The sequence below is a fragment of the Bombus terrestris genome, chromosome 8 (genome assembly GCF_910591885.1).
Source record: "Bombus terrestris chromosome 8, iyBomTerr1.2, whole genome shotgun sequence".
Lineage (NCBI taxonomy): Eukaryota > Metazoa > Arthropoda > Insecta > Hymenoptera > Apidae > Bombus > Bombus terrestris.
The window spans coordinates 791,945-811,654 of NC_063276.1; the positions used below are offsets into that span (position 1 = coordinate 791,945).

Here is a 19,710-nt window from a genome sequence, read left to right on the forward strand (position 1 = left end):
TGTATCATCCCATAAGTAAGCAAATATTCTGACAAAGTATTAAACAGAGGTACTTTGTTTCCCATAATTTTTCATTACATATGTGTCAATCAATTTCTATTAAAATATCAGATAGAGGTTTTCGCTGAAGGTCAGGCACTGTAGCATCCTTTGCTGGATAACCAACTGGCAGTAGTACAACAAGCCTTTCATTAGAAGGACGTCCAAGAAGGTTGCGGATGGCAGGTCCACAGTTTAAAGGAGTAGAAGTCAGAGTTACCAAACCTGCATACTAGTTTTAAAGTTCATATATTATTAATTCATATTATTCATAGGTATACAGTATAAGAGATTATAGTATTATAACAATATTACTTGTATAGCAGTGATGAGAATACCACAAGCAATAGATGTGCTCATTTCATTATAGTAATGAATTTTCTTATTTCCATTTGGTAAAATTCCATAAATTTGCTTAAACACAAATATTAAATAAGGAGCGGTAGTCAGGTATTCTTTAATCCAATTTGTTCTTAATGGAAGTAAATCAGTTGTCCATTTTACTCCCATTCTTTTTTTATAGTTTATTTCTTCTTCACTTTCAACGATAAGACGTATTTGTTCTTTCACCTTCTGATTTGATACCGCTACGAATGTCCATGGTTCTGTATGTGCACCACTAGGCGTAGTGCCTAAAACCGATTCAGATGTATAAAAGTTTTGTGAATGTAACAACATGATATTGTACCTGCAGCTTTTATTATCTCATGTATGACTTCTTTTGGTACAGGGTCAGGACTGAAAAATCTTATACTTCTCCTAGCAGCTACTATTTTATAAAACTCAGAAGCCCGACAGAGTACCTCTTCTTCAGAGGGTCTCTTATATACATAAGGGATATGTTTTAAATTTGTTGTTAGTACAGGTTCATCGCTATTTTCTAGTGTTTCCTGATTGATGTCTAGAATATCATAATTTTTTATTTTATTAAAAAAAATACATGACTAATCAGTAATTATTATTTACTATTACATAAAAATACAAATGAATTTCATAGTTTAAATAGTATACCTTTTTATAATTATTATTTAAAAAATTTTAAAACCTGGTAGTAATAATATTATAGTATTATTACCTTTTAGCTGCTCCATGGTATTATCCAAAATGTTAAAATTATGTCTTTTGTTTTGAATAAAAATAGTGCCCTTTTTTAACACTTCGTAAGATAATTTCAGAAAAATGTAAAGTATGATACTAATCAGTATATGATACCGGTATTTCGTCCAAAATGGTAAAAGTTCAGTAAACATTTTGAATAAAAATTTTACATTTATTTCAAGAGCTAAAAGATTGAGTATACTACTCAACGGTTTCAGTTACGATATATCGAAGGCTAACAACGTAACAATATATATATATATATATATAAAAAGATATTGCGTTGAAACAAGTGAAGAGATACGTGTGACCTACAATAACTAAGTTATCGCTTTTAAACCGACTATGTATCCCACTACTCATGATACAAAGTAGATTTAATTAACAATTAATTTTTCGTCTATCATTTACTATACAACGAAGTATTCAAGTATTTGTGTCTTAAAAAAGTATACATATTGTGCTTAGTAAGTTTCTAATTTTCCAAATGTAACGAAGACTAATTATAATTCTTACTATACACGATTAGCGATTATTTAAAAAATTTTAAAATCGTCTTTTGCACCTTCTATCGTCTAGAGGAAAAAAAAGTATTATCTACTGAGGCATCTAATTACATCTTTAAGCAATACATGGAAACGATTTAATTATTCAGCGTAAAAGAGACTCAGGCTATTTAAAAAATAAATCCATCGAGACGCTGGCTTAGACAATGACTTTTATTAACATCCTACTATTGTTAAAGACTTGTTATTATAAATAAAGTCACTGTTTACTTTTAATAACTCTTATTCATTTCGATCAACATCGTGGTATATCGTTTCGCCTCCGTGTTTTATTACGTTTCGTAAACTTTTTGCTAGGGTTTGTATATCGAGTAAAATATTCACATTTTCCTTCTTTCAATTTTAATCCTTGGATGGCAGTCCATAAACAGCGATGACTGGTAATTTCTGACCTTTAAGTATAATACAGACAGGATATTTTTTAAAGTAACTTTATTATTATATATGAATAGAAAGACAAGAAATTATAGTTATGAATTTTATTCAAAAACTATCATTGTAGTTTTATTCTTAATATATGAAAATTATAAAATTACGGACAAACCGAAAAATAAAAATTAAAATTTAAAATATAAAATTACAAAAATTGTATAGGGATAAAAAATTATACAATTATAAAACCACGAAGAAATCATATTATATACATTATAAAACTTTTGAAATTATATCCATTATCGTTAGAACTATTGAACTACTTTAATATATACTTAAATATATTATACATACATAATTAGAATTAAAACAATATGATGAATATATGGCGAATAAGAAGATAAATAAGTATATGTAATCATATTTTTTTCAATAAAAGTAAATATCAATATTTAAAAAAACGCATCTTTTTAAAATTGCAATCAATCTTATATCATTTTATGTATGTAGTTCTAATGTTAATGAATCTTACAAAATTGCGTCTTATTATTAACATATTATTCCTGTTCGAAACGATAGAGTATACTGCACGAAAACTTAAGAAATTCATATGTAATTCGGTCCAAAAATATCCCTATCATTGCGCTAGAAAAGGATCAGAAAAACGGTCTATTAATGAAGATTGATCGGGATGCCTTCTCCGCTGGAATCGATAAGATCATTTGATAATCACAGAAACATAAGTTATACTGCTTGTTTTCTATAGAGAAGCAATTTTAAAATTCAATATATTGTTAATCAATCTCCCATCAAAATTGTCTTCCCGTTTAATTTAGAATTAAATATGTTTTTCTCATCCTTTTGAACATTAAAAAAATGTTGATAACATTAGTTACGCAGTTTAATACTAATTAAATTAAACTAACATAAAAATCAAACTAATATTATTCGTTTCTTACAAAACATCGTGGATCTATTACTTATTTTCAAAAGTCTTATATCTTTGAATTTACATATCAAGTTATTCCCTTTCTCAATTACATTGGTTACAAAAAGTATTTGCACAGCATTTATTTATTATTGTAGCATTTACGTATTAATCAATCGAGCCTATGGATATTAAATTTCGTATGATTAATAGTATGCAAGTACTTTCATATGACTACAAAAAGTGATATTCTGCAAATGAAACGTGAAACCTATTAAAAAAACACTTCATATGATCCTCCAAACTTAACAATTGTGTATTTTGTATTTTATTGCTTACTATCAAGAGATAAAATATAAGATAAGAAATTTTAAATCCTTCAAAACATAGTTTACCCTAGTATTTCTTTTCAACTATCAAGCGTCACAAAAGTTAAAAAATCAATAATGAACTTATCATATTTTTCTATTCTCTCGTGGTTTTCACTTAATATCGCACACGGTCGGTAATCTGTCGACAGTACTGACGCACCAACCGAAACCAGTTCAGTGTTGTACATTGCGCGTTGTGGATGCGCAGTATATTGAAACGTGCGTGTCTTCGTTGTCCGTCAACACGGACGCGAGAAAATTGTGGCAATCATGTAAAAACTCGGTATCAATGCGTCATTTCTCGGACCGATTCATTTATTCTTCGTGACAATCAGGACGATCGGTATTGTAACGCAATACAGAAAAACGATTCCATCTTGACGATCGTAAGTACATTAGAGAAAGAGAGAAAGATCTTGTGTCACGCGTAGACATAGACCACGTACGTTTTTGCGACGAACCAGAAGATCATCGACCCGCATCGTTTCGCGAAATGTGTTCTCGCTAAAGAAGATCGGGAGTTGTATCGTGAGTGACATCGAAATTTTATCGAGCAACAGGGACATGGAGAACGCCATGCAGCCGCCACCGCCACCCCCACCCTCGGAAATTCTTGAGAATACCAGCACAGAGCACACGGTCACCCACGTCTTGACATTTGGTACGTAACATTTTTGTTTTCTCTTATGTCTCAACACGGTGCCGTATAATCATAATCTCACCTATCTTTCAATTTTGATAACGTGCAATTGATTACTAATTGTTGATAACGTTCTTACGACGTACTCGTCTGCGTCGAGTAACTTCCTCTGATGTCACTTGACGTAAATATATTTAAAGAAACGTTGTGCTTTTTACTACCTTAGGAATGATAGTCGTTCATATTTTTGGAGATTGTATGGTAGTTTAAAAAATGGTTTATTCGAAATTTTTATCTGTTTTAAATGTCAGTTAGATAATCTGTAGAAAATATTGAATGAAATTTATAGTTGAAAGTATCAGGTTTGAAGTTACTTGTCATGTTATAATTTACTGTTCGATACAAAGTCTATTCTCTGATTTACAAAATATGAAGCGTTTTTTGATGTCTTATAAATATTAATTATTTAATATTTGGTTCCTGTATATTGAGTCTGATAAAGTTAATAACAAGAAGGTAAAAAGATGCATATATATGACAAATTTGAATTTTCTTTGAAAATTATGATACAAGGGATTTCTTTTGTCTGTATTAAGCCTCAGTTAGTCAGTGTACAGAAAAAATTGAACTGAATTTATAATCAAAAGTGTGAAGTTTAAAACTACTTGTCGTATAACAGTATGTTGTTCGATACAAAAAAAGATTGTCTGATTTGAAGAATATGGAAGATATAAAGTCAATTACAAAAAGATCAAAGTATGCATTCAGATGAACTATAATTTCTTTCTACAAAATGAAGTAACATTTGATAATTTGATCTAAAGTGTTTTATGGTTAGTTTAAAATCTCCATTATACATGTAGCTTATCCTTGCTTTTCCTGTCTCATTTTTTTTTTTTTTTTTTTAAGTAATATGTAAACTGTAGCCTATATAGGCTTAATATTACTTGAAGGTTCTAAGAATACTATATTGGTTCTGAAATTTGTGATATCAACATACTGACCATCATTCTCTCTTCTTTCTGAGAATAAAGGAAGCATTCGCATGCAAGATTCCCAAAGAACAGAAATGACACATATACATATGTGAACTTCTAAATTTAGTGGCTTGCCAGCTAGAAGGTGGTAGCCTTTTAAGCGAGCAATATTGGATGTTCTTTGTTGGTTGATGAAACAGAACAATGTAGTCGTGGTAGTGAAATGTTTATCGGCCTTTGTTGACATATATGGTAGATTTTAAAATAAACCTGTTGACCTTTCTTAATTAGTTTTCTGCAATGCATATTACACTTTATTATATAACTAATTAAATTGGACAATCCATATTAGTTGTAGGCTGCTTTATATTTTATCGATTAACAGTAACTCCTAATCAAAAAGTACTTTCTGACCATTTTTTATATAAAATAAGCACATTACCTATTCTGAACTTTTCAAATGAAATTTTTTGAAAATGATTAAGAAACAAGTATGATTCTTTAGATTTTATTTTTTTTATTTTAAATTTTTCATGAAAGAATATATATATTTACAAAAATTAGTGAAACATTTCTTCGTCGTTACGAAATAATATTTTAATCTTTTAATACGATTTTTTCCAAGAGAATTAGACAGATTTAAACGAAGCCAGGAAGAAATTACATAGGAAAATAATTCATGCAAAGTAAATTTGAAGAAAACACCACGCAATGATGTTGCATCATAGTCATATTCACAGTAGTTCAAGGTCATCATATCTACACGCTCAATACAATAAAAGATATTTCGTAACAGCAATTTTAATCAAAAACTAAAATCTTATCTACTTTATGAGAATTTGTTAATTAAGTTATCCATACAAAATATGTTTAATTAAGTTTCATTTAGTTTTATCCGCATTTCGTAATAAAGTAACAATATAAAAGTACCAGTCATACGGATGTATTTAATAATAAGTTAATACATAAAAGGAAGTTATACTTGTGTCTAGATTTCAATAGATGCATACACAACATAATTTTATCGATCGCATAGACGTTTTGTTTATCGACGATCGATATTTATCTTTGGATGCAGGTCGAGCATTTAAACTGCACGGCAATTTGTGTCAATTATATTCTTACATACTACAAGCTATACGTTTATCTGTTTATTAATATAATCATAAATATTACACAGTTGGACTTGAGCGGTATGTTTCCTAACGATATAATATATATACATATACATATATATACATATCATGAATCATAAATGCCGTGTTCCTTGAAGGCGCATGCCTCTACCATGATGTTTCCAACTCTTTTTAGTATATTCCTCAACCATGCTCCTTCCTTATCTTCGTTATACGAAAACCAACATTATCTAGCCGCTTAAACAACCGCGTGGCAGGGGTAGACGCGTCGTGGTGGGGATACGATATTTACGATTCATGGCGTATAATTTTCTCCTCGATACGCGAAATTTCAACGAAGTCGCATTTTCACATGTAAAATTCTGGTACGATCGGGACGCAAATGGAACGTTGATCGATAAAAATATTACTGCAATAAACAGCCTGTCAACGATTTGAGCAATAAATTACTAAGAGAAACTGGCAATAAAGTCAATAGGCGATCCTCCTTCTCTAACCTTACTTTTCCGAGAAACTTCATAACAAAATAGAATGTTTAACCCTTCTTTTTTTTCTTAGCATTCGTATAAAATAAGTATTTGTTGAATTAAAATTCACTTAAATTTGATCTCTTGTTTTCTACGCTCTGAAAACAAGAACATATTCTCACATTATCCATACGAGTGACTTCAATTTACGTAACGTATATGCATGGGTTAAAAATCTGAATCTCTAGTTTATTTTTCATTATTTTTGTGCGTACGAGACGAATCAGATAATTCGATTTCGTTGAAATGGAGAAATAGGATTAACTGGTATTACGCAACTGCGCAGGGAACCGGGTTCGGTTGGTCCGTTACTGGGCGGATCTCGGTGTTTTCCAAATCAGCTGTTAGTCGCCGGTGAAGGGTGACTCGCGAGTCTCGTAGTGGGGGGCCCGTCAGTCGGCTTTCAGACTTGGGCCGCTGCGTATCGTGTTTTGTTTACCGCGCATCACGATCCGTCGTATCTACGTGTACGTAGTGTACGTAACCTCGTGTACGTCAAATATCGTTTTTCCATCGTACTTGTAACATATCGGTCAAGTGAAAGTGAAACGAGACATATCGACTGGAAGTTTTTTGAAAAGCAAAACCATATTCGTATTACACGCTTACGACCTCTACGCTGTATAGTAGTTACACTATCGGTTGTTGGTTCGCGCGATCGACTGCGTGGTGTAAAACGTCAAGAGGTCTGCGTGTTACATGATTGCGGGGCCGCGTATCGAACGTGACACGCGAAAAAGACACGCTGCGCCAAGTACAACGTTCCTTTTTACGTCGTACGATACATTGGCCAGACAGGCAGCAACAGCAGTCGCCTCGTGAAACCATATGCTCTTGTGGTGTTACGTACCCGGGTACTGCACCTAGTGGAAACTTCCATGTATCGATGAAGGGGGACACTGTGACGTGCCTTAGAAGCGCAGTAAATATTTAAAAATAAATACCAACGCGAAGCCCCGTGTGCCCTGTATACACGGGCGAGGCTCGAGAGAGTGTCACGGTGTGCGAGTGTGTGTAGTGTGTCTATCGAAAACATTGGAGCAGCGGAACACGTGGCAGCAGTGGTCACGGCTAATCAATCTATCCACTTTTCCACACGCTGTCTCTTCCTGAGTCAACGTTACGTTCGAGCAGATCGCGCAGATATTCGCGAAGGTGGCCAAGGCCGAGGCCTGCTCTCCGTACAAGGTACGCGACTTAAAGTGTGTCAGTAGGATAACGACGGCCGATCCGTTTCGTTCGGCCTGACACTTTTGCCTGACTCGACTCTTAGGAATTGGAACACGACTGCATAACTAGAGAAAGGGATTGCGCCATGGTCGGTCGGAACTTTTTCGAATACACGGTAGTTAACCGCGTTAACTGGCCGGAATTTTTTTTTTTATCTTGCTTCGTTTCTTGTTGTAACCTATGGTTCACCGATGACCCGTATCAAAGTATTTCGTATAATGTATTGCATGGATCGTTGGTGACCCGTGAGCTACTTAATCGTAACGTCGATCGGTGTATTAATTATTATTTATATCGTAATACTTTGTATACTATATAACGCGTGAATATAATGCGAATACTAAACTTTACTACGTAAAATACTTCCTGATATCCTCTGTCGGTATATTAATCGTGGTGTATTGTTATATTTTATACGTTAGGGCTCTTTCCTTAAAATAATAATATTTTCGATTTTGTAATCGATTTTGTAATATTATGGAATACAGATTATTTGATAAACGTCACGAATACGCTGCGTGGGTTATGTGGCCCACGCTGCAACTTTAGTTCAAGCCATTTGATATTTTGTCCATAAAAAGAAACAGTATCGCGAAATATTTCCTGGATCCTCTTGCACAATAATTTACCTCTTAATAGTATTAGCAAGTTGACAAATTATACGTTACAGACTATGAACTTTCCCTCTATAAGATGTTGTAATTTTTCATCAAATAGAATAATCGAATAATTTATAGTATGTAAAGTTTCTTTGGAAAAGATTTGTATTTTTTATTATCAAGTTCACTACTGCTGTTGATAATTTGTAACTTATGATCTATATTGCAATATTTTATATATTCGGCCTTTTTCTTTATAATAATAATTTTTGCAACTATTATGAAACATAATTCATTTATGTCACGTTTAGATGACAAATTTGAAAACCGATATAGCTCTGAATCTATTAACTAATCTATTAACATCGCTATCTCCACAAATTCTTAGAACTGATTTCTTGCAGTAAACCTTTCGTGTTACGTATCTATTTAAAATAAACAAATGTTTAAGTATCCGTATGCCATTCGTGTTTAGCGATTGTTTAGAAGTCGACAACTGGCTATTGGACGAGACCTTTGGTCGATTATCGAACAAAATATATCTCTAGGAAACCCCGAGTATCTCTTTGTCTCTTTAAGATATAGATACTATACTCGTTTGTTTATTTCGTATGAAGATAGTATTTTGATCAGAGTTTACAACAGCGTTTGTATCAAAATATTGCTACGAACCAAGTATGTTTAAATAAGATTAGGATTTCTAAATGGACCTCCAAGGTGCTATAAAATATAGCATTAACGCTCAGAAATACAAAGAGGAAGTTTCGTTATAGCACGTGGTAACAATCCTTTTGTTCTCGGGCTCGTTCGTATTCTTGTTTTTCGATTCGTTTACTGTTACAATGAATTTTCGTAAGATATTATTCGATCTCTTTGAAGAACCAAAATTGTTACTAAATTTGAATTTTTTTTTTAGAATCATAGTTACTTTTCGCTACCACTGTACGTCTTTATCCCTTAATGAACAAATACAATTTCAATACAACGTTGCGTTTCTCTCGATACTACTCGGATAATATCTCGAGCGGTATCCGTGTAGCGAAATTACTTTAGTATACGATTTTCGCGCCTCGTTGCGAAGAAACGCTACTTTCGGTCGGATTTGACATGCCTTGCCCCTCCCTTTCCTCATTGGCGAATCGTGTTGCGTCATCGGGAGAGCGAGGGGAGGTTATGGCGATGACGATGACGGTAGGAAGAGAAAAAAATGAAAGAAGAGAAGAAGTTGTAGCGAGTGGCGAAAATTGAGTCGACGTGCACCGGTTTTCAGCGGATACGGCGGTACATCCGAGCGCGTAAGCAGGTTAGTTACCGATTGTTTGGCCGTGGTATCCGACTACGCGAATAATACGGTTACGGTTAACCCAATACTCGCGTGATACACTGTTCAACCGAGCAATGGCAGTTATATTAATACGTTGTTACAGGGTGTCTGGTTCGAACAGGGAACACGTGATACGTGTATCGGGGTCACTGGTTCGGGTTAGGTTTAAACTTTGCGTGTAATTAGCGCACGCTGTGTATAGTACTTTATAATGTTCACCGATAGGAAGCTTGTTTTTGACGCTCGCTCTGACCGGTAGTTTTCAACGTTTACTAAGAAATATCGCTATGTACAAATGGTTCGCGTATGTATTTGAACATTTGCAGAAATTTTTTACGAGTACAATTATGCAAGTTACACGAAATATCTTGAAGTTTCATTCAACGAGACGCGATTACTTGCCGTCGTTCTATTGGTAAAATTTGCAACGAATCTGACAATTTATATAGACGTAACGAGACGCTTATTGTAAATATAAATCTAGTTAAAAGAAAGTTTCGCGTAACGTGTAATAAAGTAACGTGTTCGTGAAAATTTTTCGTTGGAAGCGTTAGTGTTTCGTAAATAAATATGGCCGAATTACCGCATGTGAATGTATCTTTTTTATATTTTTCGTTAATGTTTTATTGGCAATTCTGTTTGTTCAAGTGTATTTATTTGATGTTTAGTAGGAGACCACCGGTTGATCAATGATATCTTTATTGCGTCAATTTTTTTATTAGATGATTATATAAAATTGTATGGCATAACCTATATATATATATATATACACACGCACACACATACAGGTTCAAACCCCCCTCCCCCACACTTACGAAAATGATTTGCCCAGTCGCGTCAGTAGATGTAAACACAATTGGCCACGTGTAACTTCAGCTATTAGTTAGTGAATTACGATGCTCACGGATGGCTTTCTATCATTATGTAGAAAATATTTAACACGTTCACGTCTTCATGTTTATGATAACTTTATAATATTGAATTGTTATGCTTTTACTATCGAATTTTTGTTTTATAAGTTATGTTTATAATATTGAGATGAAACAAAATAAATCCTACTTTTTTTTTTTTAATTAATATACGTTAAATTTCCATTATTTAAATTTTATACTGTATGGAAATTTTTCCTAGTTACTAAACGAACTACGTTTTTGGCGGTACGCACCGTCTGATGGAACGTTGAAGCGTGAGTCACCGGTGATACGCGCCGGCGTGAACGTGTCAATCTGACCTGATAAACCTAATACCTATTTTGCAATATCTTAGCATTGGGAATCGACTTTGTCTTCCCTACCAGTTTTGCCCAGGTATTTCTACTTATTTTTCTCGATTCGAGCCTGTTGCACAGAGTGTGATATCACGTGTACCAAGCCGTGTTTTTATTAAACAGTGTTATACGCGGTATGTACTAAATTTACCGAAACTTTGCTTCAAAATGCTCGAGATAAACGATTGTTATCACTTGGATAATAATTTTTATTTAAGAAATTTCATTCGAGGGAGAAAGATTAAATCACGTTTAACTAGCGTGTCAAGGTAGAGCAAAAGATAGAGTGACACGTGGATTTCGAGGAATATGTATTTCGTGATGTAACCGGTGTCGATGATAAGTGAGATACGACATTTTTTTCTAGTCATTATTTTATGATAGTTTCATGTTTGAGAATCAATGTTATAACCCTGAGCTTATTACGATATCTCGAAAAGTATTGTTAAAAATCGTAGAATACGTAATATCGATGATTCGATTGTGAATTTTTATTAATTTATGAGAAATCTAAAGATATACACATACGATGCAAATATATAAAGTATAGCACTCGTTGCAATACCGAGTATGAGAAACAAATTTTTGTCTAGGTTCCACTCTTTTAATTTATTTTATAAAATATACTTTATTCTATGAAATTTTGGTAATGCAATAACGATATTGAAAGATATAGTATATGATGAAATAGAATGCAACGTTCTTACAAGAAGAAACTGAATAGTGAAATTAGAGTTTTCACAATTAGCGATTGGAAAAATTTAATTCCAACTCTTATATCGTACTAAACTTTCTTGAATCCATTAGTGTAATAAGTAGTTCGCTACACATATGAAATACGGTTTAATAAGACAATGAAACAGCTACGAACGAAATTATGATTAACAGACAGAGTTATTAGATTCTCGATGGTAGATTGAATCGTGATTTTACACTGTTAAGCAATGTATCCAGCGAGAAATTTCATTTTAATTGTAGCAATGTAATAGCTGTTAATAAAACGGTAATTTAAGTAAATTACGCGGAATCATTATCAGGAAAAGTGAACGATGTTTCGAAGTAGAGTCTGTCATTCTGCTTGTCTCATTAAATCCGGGTTTTGATAGATGAACACTAGAGTTTTCATATTGCAGGAAACTGCAGATATCTTACACACCGTGATAGCGCTAATGACTATTAGCATCAATCATCGGAATAAAAAGTTAAAATGTTATTTGTTAATATCGGTAGTTCTATATTAAGGAGATTCCATAGCAATAATTCTAAATATTTACTTTATAATATTGGTACAATCACGTCAGATATTTTTGTTCTTTCCATATACGTGAATTTTTTATTTTATCGTTAGGAGTAGTTTTATTGGCGTGTTGAAAGCTTTTATCGCAACGATTCTATACGTTCGTCTCTTTTCTATATATTTTTCGATATTTCATTCTACGTATTTTTCTTTTAATATTCTACCACCAAATATCGTCAGTGTTATCGTCGATACGATAAATATTTGAAAAATGCGAGAGTAGACATACGTTGCGAATATGTTTTTCATCGTAGCATCCGAGTTTCTTCTATCTAGCTAAATAACTATTTCTTCGTACGTTTGGTATTGTCGCAGGTAATTCAAATCGGATACTCGGTACAATCGTTAGGAAAGAAATTTCCTAGATTTGTATTGACGCGTTTATTACCTTGGGGATAGTTACTTTCATTTATTTATTATTCAGTTTTATGAGGGGGGCAACATCTTGTCGAGCAAAGGAAAGGTACTACGTTGCTGCTGCGCTTATGGAAAGTATTACCGAAACTACTACAGAAAATAAACGATTAAAAATTCCAGGTAAAAGCACTTAAATTTCCTTACAGGGCAATAAACGGGATTTTCATTGTGTAGCTTCTAACCTATTATACTATACTTTTGGTAGTTATCCTAACGGTTAATCCTTGGAATATGAAATTTTGAAAATTTTAAAATTTGTATACTTTTACTATCGTACTTGTACTTTTCCTATCGTAAATTAGAAATTAAGGTACGTGAAGACTACGTTAAACAATGTTCTATGACTCGGCACTTTAACTTTAACTGTTTTTAATTAATTAAATATTTAAATTTTATATTTATATTAATATTTCGATAATTAAATATTTCTTAACATTGGTTCTCCTTAGATTTGATTTTAATTTCATTTTCAAACTTTCAATTCTTGTACGTCGTACAGATCATTAATATCTACGTATCTTAATCAGCGTTCTACAATTTGCTGTTCTAACGAATGTTAAAGTATAAATGAATTTTATGCTACCAAACCATCTTCCACGGTTAAATATGTATTTCAAGATTACTTTCTCTTAAACTTGCTTTCAACATCTTGCTACAATTTCACTTCGAAGAAAATCTACTAGTCATTGATCAAGCCATCTTACTATTCTTTTTTATATATCATAACAAACCGTTTTTCTCTCTTGCGATCTTAAACGTTCGTTTCAATTTCAATCTCGCTTTCAAACTTTCAATTCGTAACACGGGACGTGTCGATCGATCGATCGTGTCTCATCGATTAAACGTACGATTACGATAACGATGACCGTATTACATCCGTGCATCCGGATGTCGAGCGTTCGATTTCTTACCGGGGTATTCGGTCGTTTCTGGCTGATACCGAAGGATCTCCGAGAAAACGCTATCGACCAATTCTTACTTCGCGTTGAGCGGACGACACGTGAAAAACACGATAGGTTGTACGAGTTTCGATGTCGAGAAAACGAAAATTTCCTTCTTCAAACGTATAAAGTGTTCGATTTTTTGGCAATGTTGCGTTAACCATAGGCGTAGGATTAAAATGAGAATCGTTTAGGTAAATGGGAATTTTAAGTAAATTTGTGCAAATTCTTATGCTTAGAGATAGAGATAAAGAATTGGAATTTGAATAAAAGGAGGTAGCGATATGTATTTTGTTTCCACCTATGTTTTACATATTTTTCCATCTTTCCACGTTTTTGCATATTGGCGCCTTTCGTAACTCTATAAATATCTAATTATTAGCGAGTATTTTGGAAAAATTTAAATACCGCAAAGGTGTATGAAATATTCGAAATAAAATATACGTTGTAACATGTGATATCTGGCTAGTTGTTGGTATTAAATAGAGAAGAAAAATTGAGTGTACCGCTATATAGAAATCGATACGAGGGAAAATTAGATATGTATATTATTAGCATCGAAAAGGGAGAGGATATTAAGTGTAAAAATAAAAATTTATTCAATAATTAAAAATCCAACGAATGATAATTTAGCATACATATGAAAATATGAAGAAACTATAGTTTGATATATTTGAGATAATACTCGTTTCCTTTATAGATAGACTCGTCCTCTCGTTCGTGGATAATTAGAATAGAATTAGCAATAGTTTTTACAGGATTTAGCTTAGCGCGTTAAGAAAGTACATTTTTATTTTTGCCAATTACGTCGTTTTGGCGATTAAGTAACGATATATCGTATGGTGCCTCGCACTTCGATCTTTGGGGGAAACTATTCACCACGAATTTCGGCATATTCGATAAGTGCGAAATCGTAGCGACACTCGGTATGACGCATTGAAAATAATTTTATCTTAGATAAAGTGCATCATTCGCCGACCTGGTGCAATCTAGTCGCGTGTCTATCTCGACCATCGCTCGCGCGTTATATATAGAATTGATCCGAAGATGGATTGTTCCGTTGGAATTCGATTATTCTTGCAAGAGCTTCTTCTTCTTGCACGAAGAAAAATGCTTGGAAATAAAAAGAAAAGTAGTTATTCTTTTGTTAAAGATTATTCATCGTACGTAGCATAGTATATATAAATATATAAATTTTTTACAAATAAAATTTGTTATTGCAAACTTTTTCGTCTAACGTTGTTTTAATAAATATGGACTCTGATCGTTTCTTCTTGGTGAAAATCTTTAACAAACAAGAAAAGGAACGCTGCAAGTAAAATTTTTAAACACTAAAAACGGGGATTTACTTACCTGAGGACTTTGATAGTAATTCTATTTCTGTAGGAAGGACCGTTAATGCAAAGTCCTGTTTACGAATTTTATTGCTGACCTGGGATTGTACCTAGGATCTTGAACCCTCATTAAGGCGGTCCATCTTCGGTCTTCTATGCTAACGATTCGTCATCGGTAAACCATAACCCGCAAATAGGGTTGTGTTAACTGTACTTTATTTACATCGCAGGTATACCTACCCACAGTAGAGTCATAGAAAACGATTGAACCGCTTGGGGAGGATTCAGTCTATCTCAGACAGCGGAGCGAGCAAGTTGTTCGAGCAGTCTGTTCGCATCTAGCAGTCTAGTAATCGCTGGAACTTTGCTTGCAAACTTATTTAGAAGGCATTCGAGTTTCTACGCTCAGTCGAAGAGAGAAGAGGAATAAGGATTCAAACTTTCGTTGGATCTGAACCGAAGAAGCCAACTGTTGACTGTCTGACAGTGGCGCGTAATATCACGCTGAAAAGAATTTACTATTCAGTGGCAAGAAAATAGTCTTCGGAGGAAGAATCTGGACAAGAAGAGATCCATCGAAGCGGATCATGCAACGATTTCTTTGCTGACCCGTTCCTGGTCGTGTGTCCTCGCGTTTGTTTCGTGCAGTGATATCGCGAGCAGTACGAGTGAAAAAGTGTGCCAAGTTGTGCGAAAAAGTGTGAAAAGTTATGTCAAAGATTAGTGATCCATCGATGAACGTCATGAAGAACCCAGAGCACGAAAGTGGCTATTTCGAGGACGGAAGCGACATAGAGATGACCGTCGAGGAGACGATTGACGTCGAGGAGGAGATTGTCATCGAAGAATACACGGAGACCTGTTACGGGTTGACCAAGGCCATTCACGAGCTCGACGTCAGTAACTTGGACGAGCCGGTTCCTGACCATCACGAGGACAAATCGAACAAAGGTAAGGCGTGATCTTTTCCAAAGAAAAGTATATCCACCATATTTATCGATGGTTTTATCGATTTGATCCGATGTACGATCGATCGTGTATAAAGAGAATAGAGTAAGGAACGACAGTCAACGTATCGATAAGAGACTAGAGTATCGGTAATTATTATATTCTAGAAAAAATTCTTAATGTTGGAATCGAATGTTTTTTGAACGCATCTTTTAACGTAGGTCGACGAAGATAAACGGAATAACATTATCGTATTATAGGAAAATTTTTTACGCTAGAATTATCGATATTTCGTGCGTTTCTTTTAACGTAGTATTATAAAAATAAATGGATACACCGCGATAGAGACAACGAAAGAGGTTCGATTTAATTCAACTTACAAGTTCGTGATTATTATTTGAGATAAAAATTTGAAAGTTGCTCTATGCTTATAGCGTTTCAAATATCTTCAAATTTTATATCGTAAAGAAGAAATCAAATTTTTTCTAGTACGGCTAGATGACTCTATACGGTCAACGTGGCGTATAACCGTGTTTCAATCTCAACGAACATTTATATACAGTCACGCAATCGTCGATAATTTGCTTAATGCGACATTTAGGTAATCCAACTTCTTGTTATTCGAGAAACGTCGACGCAAACTTTCGCTCTCTCTTCTCATCCTCATAGCGGTTCGTTGAATTAAATAAAGCTATAAACGCGTACCCTTGCTACCATAAACGCATGACCACGGAAGAAATAACGCTACCCAAGAAGCAAGTCTATTCTTGGTGAGAAATGCTAGCAAAACGATCATCGGTCTGTGCTATTCTTATCGTTACGAGTATTATTAACGACTCGCAAAGCGATCTCCAAAATTATCCGCAAACGAATCTCTTAAAGATCGAAAATCGTTCTATCGAAAGGCTCGTTTGCATCCGAAAGGCTGTCTTTCTTTACTCTGGTAACGATCCTAGTAAATAAACTTAGCGTACGGTGTTCGCATTAGATAGACCCAATTAGCCACTAGACCGATGGTGTACAGTTAGTGGAATCGATGTACGATGAGGTCGTACGATTTGCCAAGCGTTGAAGTCTCTAAGCTTTCAGTGCTTGCGATAGTAATTTCGCAAATGTAAAATAAAATGTTTGTATATCATGATCGTAAAGCAAGATGGCAGTTAGGAAAAAGCGTGAAATAAGATATTTTGTATTTTTCGATCGCTGTGATTATTTCGCGTTGATTAAACGAATCGGCACTCAATTATGATAAATATCTCGGACGCAATTGCAGGAAAAAGTTGTAATTACAGAGAAACGTAGAATAAGATATTCTTTCGTGTTTTTTGAAATTATAGTAAACATTTTGTCTTAATTCGAAGCAAAACTACCCTAAAATATAACATATTTTTATTTTGAAATAAAATAATATAGCGAACATAGTAGATTGTTTAGTTTAAATTATTAAAAATTGTATAATAGTCGTTTGATAAATTTTTTCCATTGTTGGCGAAGAGACGAGTTTAGGATTGTACGGTGTCAACTGTTAATCGTTATAAAGAATAAAAAATAGAAAAAAAAAGAAGAATGTAATACATCTCGGTAAAAAGAAATCATGTTATCGAGAAATGTTAATTTACAAATGACATTTACATCTCGAGATTCAAGAAGACGTTTCTACAAGACGCTATACGAGTGGCTATATAAATCAGCGTTACCACTTAATATTTTAATTTACGGCCTCGTTAGATCGTTTTCTCGAACTGTACTTTTAGGTTGGGACGAGTTCTGAATGTCCCGTTGAACGTGTAGAGCTTCGTTCCAAAGGTTGTGTCGCGTTTTCGTGAGCATCGTGCTATCTCACAGAGACAGTGAGTCACTCTGTAAGCGTGTACAACGTCACGTTTAACCCTCTTCTAGTACCTAGAAAGTAAAACGATCACGTGTCGGCACCGTTACGATTTTAAAGCACTCGTAAAAGAGGAATTATCAATGATCCTCGATGATTCATCTTCTAGTCACTTACTAGTCACTTTTGTTTATCCAAAGCAAAATCCGTTTCTTCGTAATAGGAATTTTTCTTATTTGTTTCTCTGTAACAGTAGGACGATAAGTATTAATTTTTTATTAGCAAAAATGCGACAGGGCGAAGATGAAAGAAATTGCCGGATTTGATCGCGGGCCAAACGCTTCTATTATTGCAACTGTTCAAACACAGAATCCGTTGTATCGCGTAACGCTCGTTCCAAGTGCAATCGTACTTGAAATTAGTTGCAACAAAGCTAACTGAGCGCACTCGAAACTCTATTATTCGAAATGTTATCTGATCGCGACGACGAAATAAAAAACAACGACGATTCGATTTGTTATTCGGGCTTTCGTAAATCAATTTTCAATCGAACATTCTACAATCGTGTCGACGCGTATTCGCTCGATCAATTACACTCGTCCCTCAAATTATAGATCATTATTTTATATAAAACAAATTATAAATTTAATTGCCATAAATACTAATCGAGTCAAACAAGTTAACGATTTAATAGCGTAACAGAGTAAAAGTATAGTTACGCAAGAACGAGTTAAACGACGATCTTTCATGAATTTTAAATGTACGCGAACGTTATATCGAAGATGAGTTACCTTAAGCTCTCGTAAACCTCTCACGATATTCGAACACCTGTTACAACTCCTCAACACCGTGTTCCAAGCATCCTGGAACGTCCGAAGGGCGTAGCAAAAATGCTTTGGTACAGTTGCACGCCGTAGACACCTCAAATTACCCCGTAAAGAATATTCCCAGCTAAAACCGGACCTCGAAAAAATACATACCCCTAAGCGAATTCAATACTCCGATTTCGAACAAGTTGACCAGACATACGTTTAACGTACAGAATTTTCGAGATATCGAATACCTCAAAGAGGAAATATATGGCCAAGCAACGATACCATACCACAACTGACGCGTACTTTTCCTTGACTAACGCGAGCAAAGATTTTAGATCGTTAGAAGCTTAACTTGTCGATTAAAATATATTTTCGGGAGAAATTTTGTCGTTATTTTATATATATATATATTTCTGGTAAAGTTTATTTACAAATTATGTACACGCTAAATCGGTTAGATTTGAAATCGGTTGAATCGTATTACGTTTAAGATTAGGTTTGGTTGGAAAATAAAGAAAATTAATAATTATACTGTTGGCGTAAAAGATGTTTCGGAAATAAATTTCCTTATCGCTGAGAGAGTTCTACTATCGGATGGATGTGGGTGTTAGGCTTGGGTCAAGTTTTGTTTTAAATTTAATTTTTCTTTGGGTCGAAAGTAACCTATTTCGGCGCAATAAAGAACCTAAGAATAAACTTTCTTACGGTGAGAAAAGTCAAGATGGTGCCTTTAGTATCTTAGTCGAGCGAACCGATTAGAAGGCGATGGTGCAATTTATCCTGCTTGTCACCCTCTCGTAATTGCAAGCTCGGGAGCAGAGCTCTATTCTTTGAGATATACTCGTATAGCTTGGGATACTCATGGGACCCTGGTACCAACGCAATAACAATAATTGTGTCTTCAAATTATCGGATCGCCCGGAACGTTTCTAGCGAAACTTGAGAAAAATTTCAAGCCAATGAATTTTTATAAAATTTTCATAGAATCGAGTAATCTTTTCAAATATCACGTTTGTCGTTGAATTTTTCCCACTCGTTAATAAAATGGTTGTCGTT

At 34.2% G+C, this 19,710-nt stretch overlaps 2 protein-coding genes across 4 annotated transcripts in view; one reads left to right on the forward strand and one right to left on the reverse strand.

The window, feature by feature from the left end:
* Positions 1–12: 12 nt before the first annotated feature.
* On the reverse strand, positions 13–1,640 carry LOC100647581 (iodotyrosine deiodinase 1). The gene is made up of 4 exons (XM_003397110.4): positions 1,115–1,640; positions 728–940; positions 355–671; positions 13–271 (listed from the first exon to the last, which is right to left on the reverse strand). Exons 1-4 carry the CDS (start codon positions 1,287–1,289, stop codon positions 86–88), a joined length of 891 nt encoding a protein of 296 aa, XP_003397158.1. The 5' UTR covers positions 1,290–1,640; the 3' UTR covers positions 13–85.
* Positions 1,641–3,555: 1,915 nt separating this feature from the next.
* Positions 3,556–19,710, forward strand: part of LOC100647851 (ribosomal protein S6 kinase alpha-5) — a 53,935-nt gene continuing 37,780 nt past the window's right edge. Inside the window, exons 1-3 of one of the 3 annotated variants that reach the window (XM_003397113.4) lie at positions 3,932–4,035; positions 6,941–7,842; positions 15,294–16,014. In XM_003397113.4, coding sequence (XP_003397161.1) covers positions 15,774–16,014 — 241 coding nt within the window. In that variant the 5' untranslated portion in view covers positions 3,932–4,035; positions 6,941–7,842; positions 15,294–15,773. Of the gene's footprint in view, positions 4,036–6,940; positions 7,843–15,293; positions 16,015–19,710 lie in introns of all 3 variants that reach the window. The other 2 variants (XM_012310877.2, XM_012310880.3) reach the window with 2 other exon arrangements.